Source organism: Neoarius graeffei, chromosome 4, assembly GCF_027579695.1.
Source record: "Neoarius graeffei isolate fNeoGra1 chromosome 4, fNeoGra1.pri, whole genome shotgun sequence".
Lineage (NCBI taxonomy): Eukaryota > Metazoa > Chordata > Actinopteri > Siluriformes > Ariidae > Neoarius > Neoarius graeffei.
The window spans coordinates 112678700-112700038 of record NC_083572.1 but is presented as its reverse complement, the minus strand read 5'-3'; the positions used below and the strand labels follow the sequence as shown (position 1 = coordinate 112700038).

At 47.1% G+C, this 21339-nt stretch overlaps 1 protein-coding gene across 1 annotated transcript; it reads left to right on the top strand.

Moving 5' to 3' along the window:
- The first annotated feature begins 7578 nt into the window (after positions 1-7578).
- On the top strand, positions 7579-13379 carry LOC132885500 (serine protease 27-like). The gene is made up of 7 exons (XM_060920216.1): positions 7579-7675; positions 10973-10993; positions 11125-11296; positions 11503-11771; positions 12113-12258; positions 12391-12566; positions 12681-13379. Exons 1-7 carry the CDS (start codon positions 7627-7629, stop codon positions 12685-12687), a joined length of 840 nt encoding a protein of 279 aa, XP_060776199.1. The 5' UTR covers positions 7579-7626; the 3' UTR covers positions 12688-13379.
- The last annotated feature ends 7960 nt before the right edge of the window (positions 13380-21339 follow it).

Genomic DNA, 21339 nt, shown 5'->3' with positions numbered 1-21339 from the left:
GCGTGGTCCGAACAGAGGGTGAAAGGGCGCCCCAGCAGGTAGTACCGGAGGGCGAGAACCGCCCACTTGATGGCCAGACACTCTTTCTCTATGGTGCTGTAGCGCCCCTCACGCACCGACAGCTTCCTGCTGATATACAGGACAGGGCGGTCCTCCCCCTCCACCTCCTGGGACAAAACGGCCCCCAGCCCTCTGTCCGACGCATCGGTCTGCAACATAAAAGGGAGAGAAAAGTCAGGGGAGTGTAGAAGTGGCCCCCCACACAGTGCAGCCTTTACCTCTGAGAAAGCCCGCTGGCACTGCTCCGTCCACTGGACCGGATCTGGTGCCCCCTTTTTAGTGAGATCAGTCAGCGGGCTGGTGACGTCCGAATAATTAGGTATAAACCTGCGATAATAGCCAGCCAGCCCCAGGAACTGTCTCACCCCCTTTTTGGTCTTGGGCCTCGGACAGGCCGCAATTGCTGCCGTCTTATTAATTTGGGGACGCACCTGCCCGTTGTCCAAGTGGAAGCCCAGATACCGTACTTTCACCCGCCCAATCGCACACTTCTTTGGGTTGGCTGTGAGCCCTGCTCACCTCAGCGACCTAAGGACGGCCCTCAGATGTTCGAGGTGCTGCTGCCAGTCATTGCTATAGATGATTATGTCATCTAAATACGCTGCCGCATACATGGCGTGAGGGCGGGGGACCCTGTCCATCAGCCGCTGAAATGTCGCGGGTGCCCCAAACAGCCCAAACGGAAGGGTGATGAATTGGTGTAAACCAAACGGTGTGGAAAAGGCCGTTTTTTCTCGGGATAGTGGAGTCAAGGGGATCTGCCAATATCCCTTCGTCAAATCCAGTGTCGAATAAAAGCGAGCAGTGCCGAGTCGATCGAGCAACTCATCAATACGAGGCATTGGGTACGCGTCGAATTTAGACACCGCGTTGACTTTTCTATAGTCCACACAGAACCGGACCGACCCGTCGGCCTTGGGTACCAAGACCACCGGGCTGATCCAGTCACTGTGGGACTCCTCGACGATGCCCATTTCGAGCATGGTCTGAAGTTCTTCCCGAACCACCTTTTTTTGTGTTCGGGTAGCCTGTAAGGGCGGCTACGCACTACCACCCCCGGGGGCGTCTCTATGTGGTGCTCTATGAGGTTAGTGCGACCGGGCAGGGGCGAGAACACATCCGAAAACTCGGTCTGCAACTGGGCGACCTCCGTGAGTTGGGTCAGGGAGAGGTGGTCTCCACAGGGGACCAGAGAGGTACGTGATGCCAATGTCCCTTTTTGAACCTCCGGCCCCAGCTCCGCCTTCTCCGGAACTACCGACACCAATGCCACGGGGACCTCCTCGTTCCAGAGTTTAAGCAGGTTGAGGTGGTAAATCTGTAGCGCCCCACCCCTGTCCGTTCGCCTCACCTCATAGTCGACATCCCCGACTCGCCGTGTGACCTCAAAGGGTCCTTGCCACTTGGCGATCAATTTGGAGCTCGACGTGGGCAACAGTACGAGTACCTTATCTCCCGGAGTGAACTCTCTAAGGCGCGTACCCTTGTTGTACAGGCGGGCTTGCCGTTCCTGGGCCTGCCGCAAATTCTCCTGAGTTAGGTGGGTGAGCGTGTGGAGTTTTGCGCGCAGGTCCATAACGTACTGAATTTCGTTCTTACTTTGTGAAGGTCCCTCCTCCCAATTTTCCCGCAGCACGTCCAGGATGCCGCGCGGCTTATGCCCATATAATAATTCGAACGGGGAGAACCCCGTGGAGGCTTGGGGGACCTCTCGCACTGAGAACAGCAAGGGTTCGAGCCACTTATCCCAATTACGTGCGTCCTCACTTACGAATTTCTTAATAATATTTTTGAGGGTGCGGTTGAATCGTTCTACTAAACCGTCTGTTTGTGGGTGATACACGCTGGTGCGGATCGGCTTAATCCCCAATAACTCATACAGTTCGCGCAGTGTTCGTGACATAAACGTAGTGCCTTGATCAGTCAGAATCTCTTTCGGGATTCCAACTTGGGAGATGACACGGAAGAGTGCCTCTGCAATACTGCATGCTGAGATATTGCGCAGAGGCACGGCTTCCGGGTATCGCGTTGCATAGTCCACCAGAACTAATATAAAGTGGTACCCTCATGCTGACTGATCTAATGGCCCGACGAGATCCATCCCAATTCTCTCAAACGGGGTCTTGATTAACGGTAGAGGGCGCAAAGGTGCTTTTGGAATGGCCGCTGGATTTACTAACTGGCATTCGTGGCATGCCGTACACCACCTATGGACATCGCCGCGAATCCCTGGCCAATAGAATCGGGCCATTATTCGGGCTAGTGTTTTATCCTGCCCCAAGTGTCCAGCCATGGGATTAAAGTGAGCCGCCTGGAATACCAATTCCCAGCAGCTTTTCGGAATTAAAAGCTGCATGACTTGCTCTTTAGTTTGAGTGTCTTGCGTCACTCGGTATAATCTATCCTTCATAATCACGAAGTAGGGGAAGGACGGGGTGGCGTTCAGCGGGAGCGTTTGACCATCGATTACTCTCACTTGGTCAAACGCATGCCGCAGAGTCTCGTCTCGCGACTGCTCTAATGGGAAATCCGCGAGGGATTCCCCAATAGAGAGAGGAGGAGCCGGCGGCTCCTCACTCTGACGCGGAGATGACGTAGCCGGCTCTGTGACAGCTGCTCCCGCCAAAGCGACACCGGGACCTCCCCCTGTCAAATGGCAGGACCCACTCTCTACTAGGCATGTCATTAAACCCCGAAATCCCGGCCAATCAGTCCCCAAAATTAAAGAGTGGGTAAGGCGAGGATTAACCGCCGCCTTCACTATAAATTTTTCCCCTCTGAAAATAATGTGGACCGACACCAAAGGGTAGCTGTGAACATCCCCATGCACACATAACACCTTCACCCCTTGTGCTCCCCCCAATGCCTTGTTTTGAACCAGGCTTTGGCGAATTGAGGTCTGATTACAACCAGAATCCACCAACGCCTGATATGTAGCCCCTTGGATACTCACCGGTATGCGATATGCTCCGGCCTGATCGAGGGCGGCCTCTGGCACGTCGGGGATCCGAACCACCACGCCCACTTCCATTGCTGTGCACTGCTGTTGAAGGTGGCCCGGGTCCCCGCAGCGCCAGCAAACCGGCCCGGGCTTTCCCTCTGCACCGGTGATCTGGGGCTCACTCACCTGAGGTGGGGGAGAGACAGACACAGAAGGGAGAAATGGTAGGGCACCGCAGGTGCGGTGGGCCGGCTGGGGTGGTGCCGGCCCCCGCCTCCGCGGTGGGGGAATGGGGCGAGGACGGGACACAGAAGGAGAGGGAGAGAGAGAGCGAGATGAGGAGAGAAGAGATGATGCCATCTGCTGTCCTGCCGCCGGGACAGCCGCCAGATGATCCTCCGCCAGCTCGACTGCCTGATCCAGCGACGCCGGGCGGTGGCACTGGACCCACTCCGCGGTTCTGGTTGGTAAGCGGCCGATGAACTGTTCCAGTACCACCTGGTCGACGACTCCCTCGGCGTCGCGATTGTTGGCCCTCAGCCACCACCAGCAGGCGTCCCGGAGCTGCTGGCCGAACGCGAACGGCTGGCCGACTTCCTCCAGTCGCAGCGCGCGGAAGCGCTGGCGTTGTTGCTCTGGTGTGCACCCTACGCGCTGGAGGACGGCCCGGCGGAGGTCCACGTAGGCCAGCCGGCGGTCAGCGGGGGGCTGTAGCGCGGCCAGCTGTGCCTCTCCCGTGAGCAGGGGGAGGAGGCGCGCCGCGCGCTGCTCCATCGGCCACCCCAAGGCTTCGGCGACCTGTTCAAACAACATGATGAACACCTCGGGGTCGTCCTGCGGGCCCATCTTGGTGACAATGAGGGGAGACGGGCCCGCGGCCGGAGCGCTGGTGGACCCCGCCGACGCGAGGAGATGCCGGAACGCCTCGCGATCTTCCTGCTGGGCCAGCACCAGGGCTTTGAAGCGCCGCTCCAGCTCCTTTCGGAGCGTGACGAGCGCCTGGTGCTGGCTTTGCTGAGCCGTGGCAAGGGCGTGGACCAGATCGGCGAACGGGGAGGATTCCATGGGGCTGCTGGTTTGGTGCTCCACGATCCCGGGTTTCGGCACCACTGTGGTATTTTCCCTGTGGGTGGGTGGAGCACAGAGGACGGCAGGACAGAGATCAGGTGAAACAAGGCTTTTATTGCCACACTTTTCAGTCTAACAATCTCGGACACACAGAGACACACACATATATCAGCATCTCGTCCAGGGATGAGCTCCTTCTGCTCTCGCTCTCCCTCCTGATATAGGGCGCAGTCACTGGGAAGACACACAAACACAGGTTAATTGCTCTCAGGTGACGTGATTCTGCCACTTACCTTCCCTGACTCTGCCCTCCTGTCACAGACCGGCGCTTGACCATGCCCCCGCTGCCACACCATCTAAAGCAGTGAACAGACACATGCACACACCAGTGAGCAATGAGCACACACACATAGCCAGAGCAGTGGGCAACTATGCTACAGTACCCAGGGAGCAGTTAGGGGTTAGGTGCCTTGCTGAAGGGCACTACAGCCCAAGGCGGCCCCGTGTTAACCTAACCACATGTCTTTGGACTGTGGGGGAAACCGGAGCACCTGGAGGAAACCCGCACAGACACGGGGAGAACATGCAAACTCCACACAGAAAGGCCCCTGTCGGCCACTGGGCTAAAACCCATAACTTTCTTGCTGTAAGGTGACAGTGCTAACCACTACACCACTGTGCCACCCCACGGCCCTAGCTATCCTCTGATGTGTTCTGGACACCTGTGATATGGGTGTTTAAAAGGTGCAGGAACACAATCTGTGAAAAGGAGAAACTCTTTAATGCAAACAAATGTGAAAATACTGATTGATCAGAACTGACCAAAATAAATACTACTTAAGGATATGACGTAACGAACATCAGGTTGAGAAATTCTGTGGTTTCTCATACAGTGAGAACAATTACAGCTTTGTATTACTGAGATAATTACAGCATGTGAACTTCCCTCATGAGTCATAATGAATGAGTTAATACTTTAACAACAGCAACAACAACAACAACAAAGTGTACAAAAGTGGAAAGGGGATCCAAACATTTGCATGTGCCACAATTAATTTTTTGGCTGTTTTTAAATTCATCAAATACAAAGTAAGTGTTCCAGGCAGACTGGGGGAGGAGAAATACAAACACGTGTTTTTTTTTTAATGATCCACAACATCACTGGAATGTCTTCCTCGTCTTTGAGGAAACAAGTTTCGTATAACTGGAACAATTACAGCATGTATGGTCGACATACTTTACAGTATATGCAATTATCATGACAAATTCCATCTGCATAGCAGAATAATATAAGCAGGAACTCGATGTTAAGATTTTAAAATTGTTGCTTCCTAAACTACAAAAGGAGAAAATTTCTACATCTTATGTTAAATTTACTACAGTGTATGACTATTCCAGTGCTACATTTTAGAAAATAAATGTTTAAATGTGATAATTAAAATGTAATTGTTATAAATTAATAATAAAAATTAAAATGTTAAAACAAATAAAATTGTAACTGATTGCTTTACTATATTGTGGAATGTTACCGAAGGAGCAACATTATAACATGAATGAAAAACCCATCTGGAATGAAGTCATGTGAACGTTCAGGGAGTAATCCCTGTAATTTCATGGATTAACTAAAGATAATGCTGAATAGCCTGTGACCCTGTACAAGATAATTGACTAGATATTGGATGGATGGATGGATGGATGGATGGATGATGCTGAATGGTTAAACTCAAATTTACAGGATTTCAGTGGACATCACCACAGTAGTTAAAGCTTATATTACATGGTGTCAATGGTACTCCTGTCACTGATGATCTCCTCCAAACTCTGGAAATACACCAGAATGTCATTGAGGTCTAGCTATGGACAAATCAGAAATTGCCTCATTCATGAATGACCGGATAATACAGCAAGTTGAGCACTGGCCAGACGATATGGCATCATCAGGTATGCACAGTGAAGGTGGTCTTTCACTTGTCCCTCTCACAGAAATGAATGAAATTGTATATGCTCCTCAGGAGAAGATGAAAATGTAGGCTTTACACAGTTGCTCCAGTGTGGCTGGCACCAAACCCAGGGAATCATAGAACTTTGTTCTAATTATGATGAATAATACATAGCTATATTTCCTGTCCTTTTTCTCCCCAAAGAAAAGTCTAGCTGTCAGTGGTGACATGGATGGCAGTATGAAGTCCATCCAAAGGGCCTCATGGATGTACTTCTCCAGACAATCAATGGGTAAATCAGGTCAATAGGGTATGACCTACCAGGGTATGAGCTAGAGGAGTTTGCTTGCACAGCCCTCACGAAATATTGCCAGCCAGTCTTGGTATTTTCCTATGGTAGTAGATTCACACTCGCTTTGTCAACTGGAAAGTGTTGCTCAGCAATTTAAGGCCTTTAGTTACAAATAAGGTGGTCATGAGTTCAAATCCCAGCACCACCAAGCTCTCACTGTTGTGCCCTGGAGTGAGATCCTTAATCCTGCTTGTGTTCTCTCCACATTATATGTTGCTTTGGATGTAAATGCGATAACTAGGATGGCAGAATATCCATGTGAATTAATAGCACAAAGAGATTCAGAAAGTTTAAACCCAATCTTTTCATGTATATACTGAAACTAATTGTTCTGAGTCTTTTTCACTCTCTCTCTCTCTCTCATTGATTCACATGGACATTCTGTCATTCTAATTCTCCCATGGTTGTAGAAACATCACTAAAAGTCAAGAAGGGAGATCATGAGCTGGTCAACAAGCTGCACAAAGTTTTGTAGAGGAGTGGGTTTGAATGTTGACCCACCTCCACAGAGAGCCTGGCAAAGTACCATGATCTGCTGGTGGTCTTTACTAAGGATGGTATCACCAAACTCTCCCTGCTCAGAACCTGGGATTGTGTAATTGATCTGCTGCTGTCACTTCACATTCTCAGATTTACCCCTTGTCCGTCAAAAAGAATCATGTTGTGGAGTAGTATTTATAGTTTTCCTCAGGCAAGGGTTCGTTCAGACATCAAAATCACTAGTGTCAGTTGGAATTTTATTTATAGAGAAAAAGAATGTGGGACTTAAGCAATTACCATGAATAGTACTAAAAAAGAATTGCATTATCTCCTGCCTTTGGTGCCAGCCAAATCAGAACAACTTTACCTACTGATTACATATAGCCTGGTTAATGCCCCAGTTGTTTTCCAGTAGTTCTTGAACGAGGTGCTCGCTTACATGAGCCACACATGTATATATCAAAGAGAACCTGGCATATTTCCACAAGCTAAGGTTTGTTGCAATTTCGCTGCTTTTATTTATTTTGAATTTTGTTGTATTATAATGGCGGAAGAAGTACAATTAATAAAAATAGATTTCCTGGTTGGGTTTTTCAACCTGGAATGTAATTTAACTGGATATGTAAGAGATGTGGTAGTCGTAAGGTTATTTCATGAGTGATATAAAAATCTAGACCAATAAGATTGTTAGGCGTGGCAACACTGGGCAGATATAAGCAAGAGCTGAGAGAGCACAAGGACACACTTACACGCTTACATACAGAGAGACAGAGCTGAATGCAAATATGCTGAGATTTCAGTGTGTGGTCGTGGCCCTGGTCATGCATGTAAAAGGTAAGACATTTGCAACTATCAGTATTAGTGGATAAATGATTTTATATTTATTTTTACTATGATGGTATCATGGCAAATATATATCACATATGTCCTGGCAAACATGTTCATCAGTGGGTGGCACCACAGTGTGCCAGTAATGACGATTGTCTAGTAACCTTCTGGCAACAAGTTCACCTCTTTTGGCAAATATGTCAATGTTTTTTTTTGTTTGTTTGTTTGTTTGTTTTGTTTTTTTACTTGTTTGTGTTGTTGATGTACTATGAGGGCAAATTGAATGCAAAACTCTTTAAGAGAAAAACACTGTTGCATGAATTGTCAGAGTTGTTCCATGGCGGCAGATACAGACGCAAGCGTAGGGTGAAAGAGCTCTATTATTAAAGCTCAACAACATATCCAAATTGTCAGGCAAAATCATAAACAGTAAACTGGCTATGGTCAGGCAATCAGCAAACAACATGATCTAGGCATCTATATACTAAGTGGCAAAGGTTGTTTTTTTTTTTTTTTGTCTTGAGCTAACGTCGTCATTTCTCGACGGATTTTCACCAAATTTGACAAGTAGGTCCAGGGATGACCCGGAATTTTGCATATATAAAGAAAATTCATGTATGCATCCCAGGGAGGTCCCTGGGGGGCACAACAGCCACCCACTCCCTCCCTCAATGACTTTCACATTACATTTATCAACATAAACCCTCAACAGATCTTCACTAAACTTGGCACATAGGCACAGGATATAGTCACAATTTGGCAGAACTCAGAAATTCCATATAGGGGCCTCAGGGGATCCCCAGTGGGCTCCTGGGTGGTGGATGTTTGGGTTTTTGTTTGTCTTGGGTTAACGTCACTGTAGCGCGGATAATGTGTGGGTGGAGCACAGAGGACGGCAGGACAACTTTTGGAGGTAGAGAAAGCGTATTTATAAAACAACTTTTCATTCTAACTACGGCGTAAGCACACACGCACACAGACACACGCTCAGCCTCCAATCCCGGGTCGCGCTCCCTCTGCTCTCTCTCAGCCTCCTTAAATAGGGAGCGGTTTACTGGGAAAACACACACAAAACACAGGTTAATTACCGTCAGGTGTAGCGATTCTGCCACTCACCTTCCCTGGCTCCACCCTCCTGTCACAGACCGGCGCTTGACCACGCCCCCGCTGCCACAGTCACCATTTCTTGACGGATCTTCACCAAATTTGACATGGAAGTCTGGGGTCAACCCAGAATTTTGTAAAACCAGGGCAACGCCAGGGAACCTGCTAGTAGACTATAATCATGGAACCAAAAGACTATAAAGAACATCATAAACCAGGTAGACTATGACAAGTTGAAAGGCTTTATAGTGACCAGTAATGTAACACTGAGCGTATACCTCATAATTAATAAATAGAAATGAGAGCCTTTATCTTGTGTGTAATTGAGTCCAGGTGACTGATCAGCAATCAGGTGAACATGAATGTGATTGATGAGATTTGGAGTTTTTGGCGGTCATGTTTATAGGCTGCATGATATTACGGGTGTGAGGAGTGTATCATCAAACTTTCCATAACCAGTTCTAATTATCACATTAGTCACTGCAAATTTGATTTCACCAAACAGTATGGATACCATACTCATTATTCAGCACTATATACAATAGCACTTGATCAAATCACATCCTGTTACCTGTTACTGTACATACTGTCGCCTTTAATTTTATTATATTGCATGCCGACCAATAATTGTAGACTCAATTTAACAAACCCATAAGATATGAAATAAAAGTCATGAATCATGTGTGTGTGTGTGTGTGTGTGTTTTAAGCTATTTAATCACTTTTTTATTTAGCTGTTTTGAACTGAATTAATAAACTAATGCAAATGTTTTGGTCAATTTGATGAATGCTCTTGGAAAGAAATGACTGAGCTTTCATCTGCTTCACAGCTTGCATTAAGCCAATTTGCAATTTATCTATGAAAAATTTACAGTGTATCTGATTAAGGGTCTTCTCCTTGATAACCATGCAGGAAAAATACCTTTTGTTAATCTTTTCAATGAAAGGAGTTATTTAATCAATTAACAAATTAACTAATTAATTAACAAACTAATTAATTAAATATCCAATTAGTTCAGACAGCAGCACTGGATTTAATGCTGCTCTTCACTGAAAGGGAGACTGCCTTACAGATTTTTCAAGTGTAGATCATAAAAAGAACTTTCCCCGACCGAAAGCTACTGAGTTCGATTCACAGACTTCTAATTTTATTTGCCTTTTTTAATAGAACAATTATTGAATTTAGGCCCACATAGCCCTAAATTCTCCGCTATTTTTTCCTGCTTCACCATGACCCAATTCATCTTGGGGCGATTCTAGGGGCGGGGCCACAATTATAAAAATCTTGAATAATTATTATTCAAGATTTTTATAATTATTGAATTATTCAAGATACTACATCATGCATCACGTGGTGGGCTTTCCCCGTTCACGCAAGGCATTGTGGGATACAGATTTGAAACAGGAGAGAAAAATGGAGGACGTGAGTGTGCGAATGAAACATGAAAGACTGACTACAGTAACGGAAAAAAGCGAGAAGAAAACATGTTATGTTGCAAAGGAAAGGGAACGCAGGACCAAACTAATAAATATTGGCGCTCAGCGAGCACCTCGGTGTGATCAGCTGTTTGTTTAGCGACAGAATGATGGAACTGTCAGTGCACACTCAAAGGTAAACCTGTAGATGGCAGTAATGCAACACTGTGGATGCCAGCTGCTGTAAAACCCAAAAGAAGAGGAAGAAGGTAAACCTGCGCATGCGCACACGGACTTCCTCTGTCTGCTTAACTGTGCAGTGCGAGTGATTTCATGCACATTATTTGCTTTAATCTCCTCAAATGAAATAACTTCCCAGCCACAGAATGGCCTGATATTTTGTGAGATATTTCAGAAATAAACAGATATCACAATCACCACATTTCAGAGGGAACTAAATTTTACAGATTTTATGAAATCGAAAGGCAGTCTCACTTGAAGATGATGTCGAACAAGAACAAATACTAAAGTTCAAGTACAAGGTCAGAATCAAGCATTAATTGATACACAGTACTGTTTTAGGCAAATTCGGTCCTGCATGCACAGCTCTTCTGAATAGGACTTAATTCTTTATTTACGTCTGAGCTCTGACTATCAATATGCACACGTTCAGTTTTAAATCCTCACTATATGTGCAAAACTAAACTCTGAATACAAACCATGGATTCTATAACAACAGAGTCTGCATTGTATTTTGTGACACATGTTCTTTCTCTCATTTCAGGTTCCCTTTCCCAGCTCAATGGTAGGTTCTTCTCTTAATCTTGATCACTCCCACTGTTTGCTGTTGGCATTTCTTTTCCTCTGTTCTGCTCCATCAGATCCTGATGGCATTTAATGACATTGGGTTTGTAACTGATGTTTCTCTTCTCTTAGTTTGTGGTCATGCACCTTTTAACACCCGTATTGTGGGTGGACAGAGTGCGTCAGATGGGACGTGGCCATGGCAGGTTAGTTTACAAAGTCCTGCTTATACTGGTGGCCATTTCTGTGGAGGATCCCTCATCAACAAAGACTGGGTCCTGACAGCAGCCCACTGTTTCTCCAGGTTAAATTCAATTCCATTCAAATGTATTTGTATAACACTTTTAAAAACAGATATTGTCACAAAGTAGCTTTATTGAAATATGTAAATTCCATATATAAATTTTCATCACATTTGAATTTCATAATTTACGTAACACATTTTATAACTTTTTAAGTTTCACTGAAATAACTGACTAAATGTTTTTATTTCATTCTTTATCCCATCAGCACCAAGACTTCTGGCCTGACTGTGTATTTGGGGAAACAGACTCTAAGTGGCTTGAATCCCAATCAAATTGCAAGAGGTGTTAAACAGGTGATCCTTCACCCCAAATACAACAGTGCAACCCAAGACAATGACATTGCCCTTCTGCTTCTGAACTCGTCTGTCACCTTCACGGACTACATCATACCAGTGTGCCTGGCAGGTGAAGGCAGCAATTTTCCACATGATACCAAGTGCTGGATCACAGGCTGGGGAAGCATTGCATCTGGAGGTAAAATACATACACAGGCACAAATGCATAGCTCCATGTACAATAAACACATGTACAATAAACTTTTAACAATAGACATGTTAAAACACTTTTTAACATGTCTATTGTTTAAAGTGCTATACAAAAAAACTTGACTTGACATCCATAGTGTACTTCTTAGGCAAATTCCTCACTGGGCAGATCTTCAGGGTTGTGAATAGTTGCTCTCTATGAACGTAAAGCAAGGTGTCAGCCTGGAGAAAGCAGAGCAAATAGTGACATAGTTGGATTCTAGCGGTTCATCTGAGGTATATTTTTATTTCTTTCTTAAGATGTGTTTGTGTTGGTTTGTGTTTGTGTAGTGCCACTGCCATCTCCTGGTGTGCTGCAGGAGGCAATGGTGTCCACGATCTATTCACTGCTTTGTGATCTTCTACACGGATTTGGATCCATTACCCCAAATATGATGTGTGCTGGTAATCTCAGTGGACGCCAGGACACCTGCCAGGTACAAACAGAGTCACAGATACAATATGAACAAATAATACAACCTGGCTCAAACTTCTTGTGCGAACACATAATAGAATTGTGTATCGTACTTAACAATCAAAAACAGCAAAAGTTATTTCTCTTTTGAAAGGGGGATTCTGGAGGACCCTTGGTGACAAAGCGTGGTGCAGTCTGGATTCAGGCTGGTATCACTAGCTGGGGTGAGGGTTGTGGAAATTCCAGATTACCTGGTGTGTATACTCAGGTGTCCCAGTACCAGAAGTGGATCTCCAGCATCATCGACAAAAATCTACCTGGTTTTATCAAGTAAGACATTATTTGCTCATGAATATATATCACAAAATCAGGCAAGGAGTCATTGACTGGCTTTAACAACTGTTCAGTAAATCTTGTTCATAACGTGATCTTTTATCTTGCCAGGTACTAACACAATGCGATGACTGGTGACAGTACTGATGGATCAGGAGGAATGAAAGCATTTCAATTTATTAACAGTGTTTATTATTTTTCATGAGATGTCTATATATTTTACAATACAGATCTATATATATTTTTACAGTAATCAGTTTCATAAATTTAAAAAGAACTTTATACACACACACACACACGAGTTTTTTTTTTTGTAATTATGATGACTGTTGTAATAATCATTTTAAGATTAGATTTTAAAAAATTGCTTCATGAAGTATTGTACGTGATGTACTGACATTAGCTTGGCTACACTGTAGCTGTTGTTTGCTCTCATGACTCTGCACTAAACCTTCCGTGATTTCCTGTGAAGCATGCAGATACAGTATGTATGGTACCCTGGCTTATATTCGGTCATGGTAGTGCCAATGGGCACTGAACTACTACTACTGACCAGCATGTCACATGTCAGTAATTACTCTCACCTGTATCTTGTTATACTTTTTTAACACCACCATTTAACTTCTAGTTTTAGTATCGCACTGTCAAGCTTCTGTTGTAATTGTTGTGTTTGTTGTGTGCAGATGCCACAGTTGTGCTTATGACCTGTATGACCTTTGTTTTATATCCAAAGTCCATGTATATGATTCTTGTTTTCATGTTGTTGATGATTTTACTTGTATGTCATGTAATAAAATATCTGCATTTGCATCCGCCTTTGCCTCCCATACATGACACACGATACACCTGAATGTCCTGTTCAACCAGTGACCACAAAAAAGATCACTAAAAAGATTATCTGTCCATTATTTGTAAGTGCTTATCCTGTACAGGGTCATGGGCAAGCTGGAGTCTGCCCCAGCTGACTATGAGTGAGAGGTGGGGTTCACCCTGGACATCACTAGGTCATCACAGGGCTGACACACAACCATTCACATTCACACCTACAGTCAATTTAGAGCCACCAATTAGCCTAACCACCATGTCTTTGGACTGTGGGGGAAACCGGAGCACCCGGAGGAAACCCACATAGACACGGGGAGAACATGCAAACTCCGCACAGAAAGGCCCCCATCAGCCACTGGGCTCAAACCCAGGACCTTCTTGCTGTGAGGTGACCATGCTAATCACTACACCACCGTGCTGCCCACTAAAAATATTTATTTTTCAATACTGTTATAGTGTTTGAGATGAGAACTGAAGCAAAAATACTCCTCAAGAAAAAAAAAATCTGCAAAATTCATTAGTTTGTTATCTTTAACAAAAAAGGATACTAAATAAGAAATTAATGACAAAAAAAACATCCTTTAACTTGTATCTAACACACCATCTCCTCATGTAATTAGAGATCAATCTTAACACTTGGCTTCAGAGGAGTATTTGCTGAATGTATTTATTTACGGGAAGGTCTGGAACAGATCTATATTTACTCTAACTCTGGTGTGTTCTTTCCCTCTGTTGGTAGACACTTGACATCAAATTAAAAAAAATGAAACAGGTTCTCAGGCTAAATGTGAAGATTTTTTTTTTTGTTTACATGGGGAAGATCATTATGTGCAAGTTTAACACTGAACTATGCAACTAAATTTAGTTCATTATTAGCTGATCCGGCCAACAGATGATGAGTTTATTCCAGCATGTGTTGTCTGGTGGCATCCACATTTCATAAAAATATCTTCTTTTCCCTCAATACTTCAATTTTTATTCTTTTTAGCAGGAAGGTGAGTCTATCTGGGGTGCATATAGCTTCTACCCACATTTGCATAATTGCAATTAATAATGAAGATATGGAGAAATTAAGCCCTAATGACCAGTTTCCACACAAATCACTTCTTCACCCTTAATTCTTCAGCAATTTTGATTCTTTCTGGCATGAAGGTAGGAGTACCTAGGGTGCATATAACTTCTACCCAGATTTGCTTCATTACAATTATTAATGAAGTTATGGACTAATTAAGCCTTAATGAGCAGTTCAACAAGAATAATTTCTTCTCAGTCAATTCCTCGCCATTTTGGATTCTTTCTGCCAAATAGGTAGGCATTCCTAGGGTGTATATAGCTTGTATATAGTGTACAGTGGTGCTTGAAAGTTTGTGAACCTTTTAGAATTTTCTATATTTCTGCATAAGTATGACCTAATACATCGTCAGATTTTCACACAAGTCCTTAAAGTAGATAAAGAGAACCCAGTTAAACACATGAGACAAAAATATTAAACTTACTCATTTATTTATTGAGGAAAATGATCCACTATTACATATCTGTGAGTGGCAAAAGTATGTGAGCCTTTGCTTTCAGTATCTGGTCTGACCCCCTTGTATATAGCTTGCAACATTTATTGCACAAGGTGGCCCACTTTAGATCATTCCTTCTGGACTAGACGGGGCCAGAGTGAGCTACGCCATCATTGGCAGTCTCATTATTATTATTATTATTATTATTATTATTATTATAAAATTAATAATAATAATAATAATAATAATGAAGCCTCCCTGCAATCCCACCCCATCTCATGACAAATCACAACATGTACCTGTCAGTACCACCATAAACAGAGCAACGTATCATGGCTGTGGAACAACTTCAAACAAAACATCATGGAAGCTGCTGCAAAAGTGCTCAGCTATAGAAGATCAAAGAAAAAGGCTTTCCTATCCAAGGAGAGAGGCCAGATTAAGAGGCCACCTTAATGAGTACAGATGTCTAAATGCCAAGCGTAACAAACTGCTCTGACAAGGCAAACAAAACTGGCTGGACACCGTCTGTAATGAAGCCAAAGCAGCAGCCCATACAGGAAACCAGGCAATCATCTATAGAACTCTTAGGATCATCTCTAGGAAATCCACTCCACCTACAGCTAATGTTAAGACCCAGGATGGCTCCGACCTGGATACCCCAGAACAACAGCTGGCGCGATGACGGGAGCACTTCATGAACCTCTTACATGCTTCCTGCTAGCATCTTACACCCTGCTGTTTTGTGCTGGATTGTCTCGGGGGCATCTTTGCACAGTCTGCACCTGGGGTCCTGCCTCATGTGGTAGACCCCGGTCTCTATCAATCTTGTGCTTAGGGTCTGTTCCTGTGCAGCTATGATTAGTGCCTCTGTGCCATCTTTCAGTCCAGCTTTATCCAGCCACTGGTAGGATTTTTCAATATCAGCCAGTTCCTCTATCTGCCAGTGGTACATCTCGTGCAGTGGTTTGTCTTTTCATGATGGTTCCTTTTGCACTTCCTTCTTCAATTTTTGCTTCCTGGGGTATTCACTAAGCACATAATCATTCAGGGGCCATCTTCCTGATGTACTCATGGATCTTTGTTTTTTCATCCTGGATAGTGGCTTTGACACTCACTAGTCCTCAGCCTCTTTCATTCCTCTCAGCGTACAGCCTCATGGTGCTTGACTTGGGGTGAAACCCTCTGTGCATTGTCTGGAGTTTTCTTGTCTTGATGTGAGCAGCCTCTATCTCCTCCTTTGGCCAGCTTTTTATGCCAGCAGGGTATCTGATGACCGGCAGGGCATAGGTGTTGATGGCCCGGACCTTGTTTTTCACATTCAGCTGACTTCTCAGGACTTGCCTTACCCTCTGTAGGTATTTGGCTGTTGCTGCTTTCCTAGCGGCCTCTTCATGGTTGCCATTTTTCTGCAGGATTCCAAGGTACTGTTTTCCACATCCCTTATTATGCCATGTGGTATAGCACCACCCCCTCAGTTCTCTTGGTGATGATCTGGCTGAGGGGATTCAGTCCTATGCAGAACAGCAGTGGGGACATGGCATCTCCTTGATATATGCCACACTTGACGTTGACCTTTTGTTATTGGCTTGAAATTCGCCTCTAGGATTGTTTTCCACAGACTCATTGAGTTCTTGAAAGTTCTGAGAGTCCTGTTGAGGTACAGTTTCAAGCATTCCAGGATCCATGTGTGGGGCTTCAAGCCAGAGGCTTTTCTGTAGTTAAACCAGCTGGTGCACAGATTGGCGCATCTGGTTCTGCAGTCTCAATCTACTGCACTGTCTACCAGTAGCTGAGGTTTTGCTCCTCTGGTGTTCCTACCAATTACTTTCTGGGCCTCGCTCATGTATTGAGTCATGTGCCGACTCATCTTATCCGCTGTGATGCCTGACAGGCGCTTACATGTTCTTCAGAGACAGGTTATCAGGCAGTAGTTGGATGGGACTGCTCCCTTCTGTGGGTCCTTCAGGATCAGGACTGTCTGACCTAAAGTTAGCCATTCCATGTGAGTCCCATCCATGAGCAGCTGGTTCATCTGTGTTGCCAAGTGCTCATGTAGTGAGGTTAGCTTATTTAGGCTAAGGCTAGTGCTGGTGCTGTCCAGTTCTTCATTTTTGAGACTCTTACTTGGATGTCTGTGTGGCAGTGGGGGCATGGTCAAGCACCAGTCTGTGACAGGAGGGCAGAGTCAGGGAAGGTAAGTGGCAGAATCACTGCACCTGAGAGCAATTAACCTGTGTTTGTGTGTCTTCCCAGTGACCGCGCCCTATTTAAGGAGGGAGAGTGAGAGCAGAAGGTCTCTTCCCGAACCAGACGCCGAGTGTGTGTGTGTGTCTGCAAAGTGCATACCAGTTGTTAAACTGAAAAGTGTGGCAATAAAACGCTCTGTCAACCCGATCTCTGTCCTGCCATCTTCTGTGCTCCACCCTTCCACACGAACCGCTACAGTGGTGCCGAAACCCGGGACCTGGAGCACAGACGCTGAACCGCCCCATGGAGTCTTCCCTGTTCGCCGACCTGGTCCACGCCCTTGCCACGGCCCAGCAAAGCCAGCACCTGGCGCTAGTCACACTCCATAAGGAGCAGGAGCAGTGCTTCGAGGCCCTGGTGTTGGCCCAGCAAGAGGATCGACAGGCGTTCCGGCACCTCCTCATGTCGGCGGGGACTACCAACGCTTCCACCGCGGGCCCGTCCCCCCTCACCCTGACCAAGATGGGCCTGCAGGATGACCCCGAGGCTTTCATCACACTCTTTGAGCAAGTCACGGAGACCTCGGGATGGCCGATGGATCAGCACGCGGCACGCCTCCTCCCCCTGCTAATGCAAGAGCTGGCCATGCTACAGCTCCCCGCCGACCGCCGGCTGGCCTACGCGGACCTTTGCTGGGCCATCCTCCAGTGTGTGGGGCGCACTCCTGAACAGCAGCGCCAGCGCTTCCGTGCTCTGCGCTTGGAGGAAGTCGGCCGGCTGTTCGCGTTTGCCCAGCAACTCTGGGACACCTCCTGGCGGTGGCTGAGGGCCAACAACTGCGAAGCTGAGGGGATCGTCAACCAGGTGGTACTGGAGCAGTTTGTCGCGCGCTTGCCAACAGGAACTGTGGAGTGGGTCCAGTGCCACCGCCCGGCGTCGCTGGATCAGGCCATCGAGCTGGCGGAGGACCATTTGGCGGCTATTCCAGCGGCAGGACAGCAGACAGGCTCTTCTCTTCTCTACTCTTCTCTCTCTCTCTCTCTCTCCCCCTCCTCCTGTGTCCCGTCCTCGCCCCATTCCCCCACCGCGGTGGCGGGGGCCGGCACCACCCCAGCCGGCACGCCGCACCTGCGGTGCCCTCCCGTTTCTCCCTTCTGTGTCTGTCTCTCCCCCCCCTCAGGTGAGTGAGCCCCAGAACACCGGTGCAGAGAGGAAGCCCGGGCCAGTTTGCTGGCACTGCGGGGAGACAGGCCACCTCCAACAGCAGTGCACGGCAATGGAGGTGGGCGCGGTGGTTCGGATCCCCGACATGCCAGAGGCCGCCCTTGATCGGGCCGGAGCGTATCGCATACCGGTGAGTATTCAAGGGGATACATATCAGGCATTGGTGGATTCCGGTTGTAATCAAACCTCAATTCACCAAAGCCTGGTGCAAAACGAGGCATTGGGGGGAGCACAGGGGGTGAAGGTGTTGTGTGTGCATGGGGATGTTCACAGCTACCCTTTGGTGTCGGTCTACATTTTTTTCTGAGGGGAAAAATGCATAGTAAAGGTGGCAGTTAATCCTCGCCTCACCCACTCGATAATTTTGGGGACTGATTGGCCAGGATTCGGGGAGTTGATGCACTGTTTAGTGGAGAGTGGGTCCTGCCATATGTCAGCAGGGGGAGGTCCCGGTGTCGCCTTGGCGGGAGCAGCAGTCACAGAGCCGTCTACGTCATCTCCGCGTCAGAGTGAGGAGCCACCGGCTCCTCCTCTCTCTCTCGGGGAATCCCTCACAGATTTCCCGTTAGAACAGTCGCGAGACGAGACTCTGCGGCATGCGTTTGACCAAGTGAGAGTAATCGATGGTCAAACGTTCCCGCCGAACGCCACCCCGTCCTTCCCCTATTTCTCTATTATGAAGGATAGATTATATCGAGTGATGCAGGACACTCAGATGAAAGAGCGAGTCATGCAGCTTTTAATTCCAAAGAGCCGCCAGGAATTGGTATTCCAGGCGGCTCACTTTAATCCCATGGCTGGACACCTAGGGCAGGATAAGACACTAGCCTGAATAATGGCCCGATTCTATTGGCCAGGGACTCGCGGCAACGTTCGTAGGTGGTGTACGGTATGCCGCGATTGCCAGTTAGTAAATCCAGCGGCCATTCCAAAAGCGCCTTTGCGCCCTCTACCATTAATCAAGACCCCGTTTGAAAGAGTTGGGATGGATCTCGTCAGGCCATTAGATCGGTCGACATGAAGGTACCGCTTTATATTAGTTCTGGTGAACTATGCAACGCGATACCCGGAAGCAGTGCCTCTGCACAATATCTCAGCATGCAGTCTTGCAGAGGTGCTCTTCCGTGTTATCTCCCGAGTTGGAATCCCGAAAGAGATTCTGACTGATCAAGGTGCCACGTTTATGTCACGGACACTGTGCGAACTATATGGGTTATTGGGGATTAAGCCGATCCGCACCAGCGTATATCACCCACAAACGGACGGTTTAGTGGAATGGTTCAACCGCACCCTCAAGAATATAATTAAAAAATTCGTAAGTGAGGACGCACGTAATTGGGATAGGTGGCTCGAGCCCTTGCTGTTTTCAGTGCGAGAGGTCCCCCAAGCCTCCACGGGGTTCTCCCCATTCTAATTATTATATTGGCGTAAGCCATGCGGCATTCTAGATGTGCTGCGGGAAAATTGGGAGGAGGGACCTTCACAAAGCAAAAACAAAATTCAATATGTTATGGACCTGTGCACAAAACTCCACACCCTCACCCACCTAACCCAGGAGAATTTGCGGCAGGCCCAAGAACGGCAAGCCCGCCTGTACAACAAGGGCACGCGTCTTAGAGAGTTCGCACTGGGAGATAAAGTACTCATACTGTTGCCCACATCGAGCTCCAAATTGGTCGCCAAGTGGCAAGGACCCTTTGAGGTCACACGGGGAGTCGGGGACGTCGACTACGAGGTGAGGCGAATGGACAGGGATGGGGCGCTACAGATTTACCACCTCAATCTGCTTAAACTCTGGAATGAGGAGGTCCCCGTGGCGTTGGTGTCAGTGGTTCCGGAGAAGGCCGAGCTGGGGCCGGAGGTTCAAAAAGGGGCATTGGCATCATGTATCCCTCCGGTCCCCTGTGGAGACCACCTCTCCCTGACCCAACTCGCGGAGGTCGCCCAGTTGCAGACCGAGTTTTCGGATGTGTTCTCGCCCCTGCCCGGTCGCACTAACCTCATAGAGCACCACATAGAGATGCCCCCGGGGGTGGTAGTGCGTAGCCACCCTTACAGGCTACCTGAACACAAAAAAAAAAGTGGTTCGGGAAGAACTCGAGGCCATGCTCGAAATGGGCATCGTTGAGGAGTCCCACAGTGACTGGAGCAGCCTGGTGGTCTTGGTACCCAAGGCCGACGGGTCGGTCCGGTTCTGTGTGGACTATAGAAAAGTCAACACGGTGTCTAAATTTGACGCGTACCCAATGCCTCAGATTGATGAGTTGCTCGATCGACTAGGCATGGCTCGCTTTTATTCGACACTGGATTTGACAAAGGGATACTGGCAGATCCCCTTGACTCCTCTATCCTGAGAAAAAAACGGCCTTTTCCACACCGTTCGGATTACACCCATTCGTCACACTTCCTTTTGGGCTGTTTGGGGCGCCCGCTATGTTTCAGCGGCTGATGGACAGGGGCCTCCGCCCCCACGCCACTTATGCGGCCGCTTACCTAGATGACATCATCGTCTTTAGTAATGACTGGCCGAGGCATCTCGAACATCTGAGGGCCGTCCTTAGGTCGCTGAGGCGAGCGGGGCTTACAGCCAACCCAAAGAAGTGTGTGATTGGGCGGGTGGAAGTACGGTATCTGGGCTTCCACTTGGGCAACGGGCAGGTGCATCTCCAAATTAATAAGACGGCAGCAATTGTGGCCTGCCCGAGGCCCAAGACCAAAAAGGGGGTGAGACAGTTCCTGGGGCTGGCTGGCTATTACCGTAGGTTTATACCTAATTATTCAGACATCACCAGCCCGCTGACTGATCTGACTAAAAAGAGGGCACCAGATCCGGTCCAGTGGACGGAGCAAAGCCAGTGGGCTTTCTCTGAGGTAAAGGCTGCACTGTGTGGTGGGCCACTTTTACACTCCCCTGACTTCTCTCTCCCCTTAATGTTGCAGACAGATGCGTCGGACAGAGGGCTGGGGGCTGTTTTGTCCCAGGAGGTGGAGGGGGAGGACTGCCCAGTCTTATACATCAGCAG

What these genes read in the sequence shown, in the direction of transcription:
- LOC132885500 (XM_060920216.1), top strand. Translation starts at nt 7,627, where the DNA reads ATGCTGAGATTTCAGTGTGTGGTCGTGGCCCTGGTCATGCATGTAAAA. An exon ending in CCTGGTCATGCATGTAAAAG is followed by an intron (nt 7,676 to 10,972) that starts GTAAGACATTTG and finishes CTCTCATTTCAG; the next exon opens with GTTCCCTTTCCCAGCTCAAT. An exon ending in GACGCCAGGACACCTGCCAG is followed by an intron (nt 12,259 to 12,390) that starts GTACAAACAGAG and finishes CTCTTTTGAAAG; the next exon opens with GGGGATTCTGGAGGACCCTT.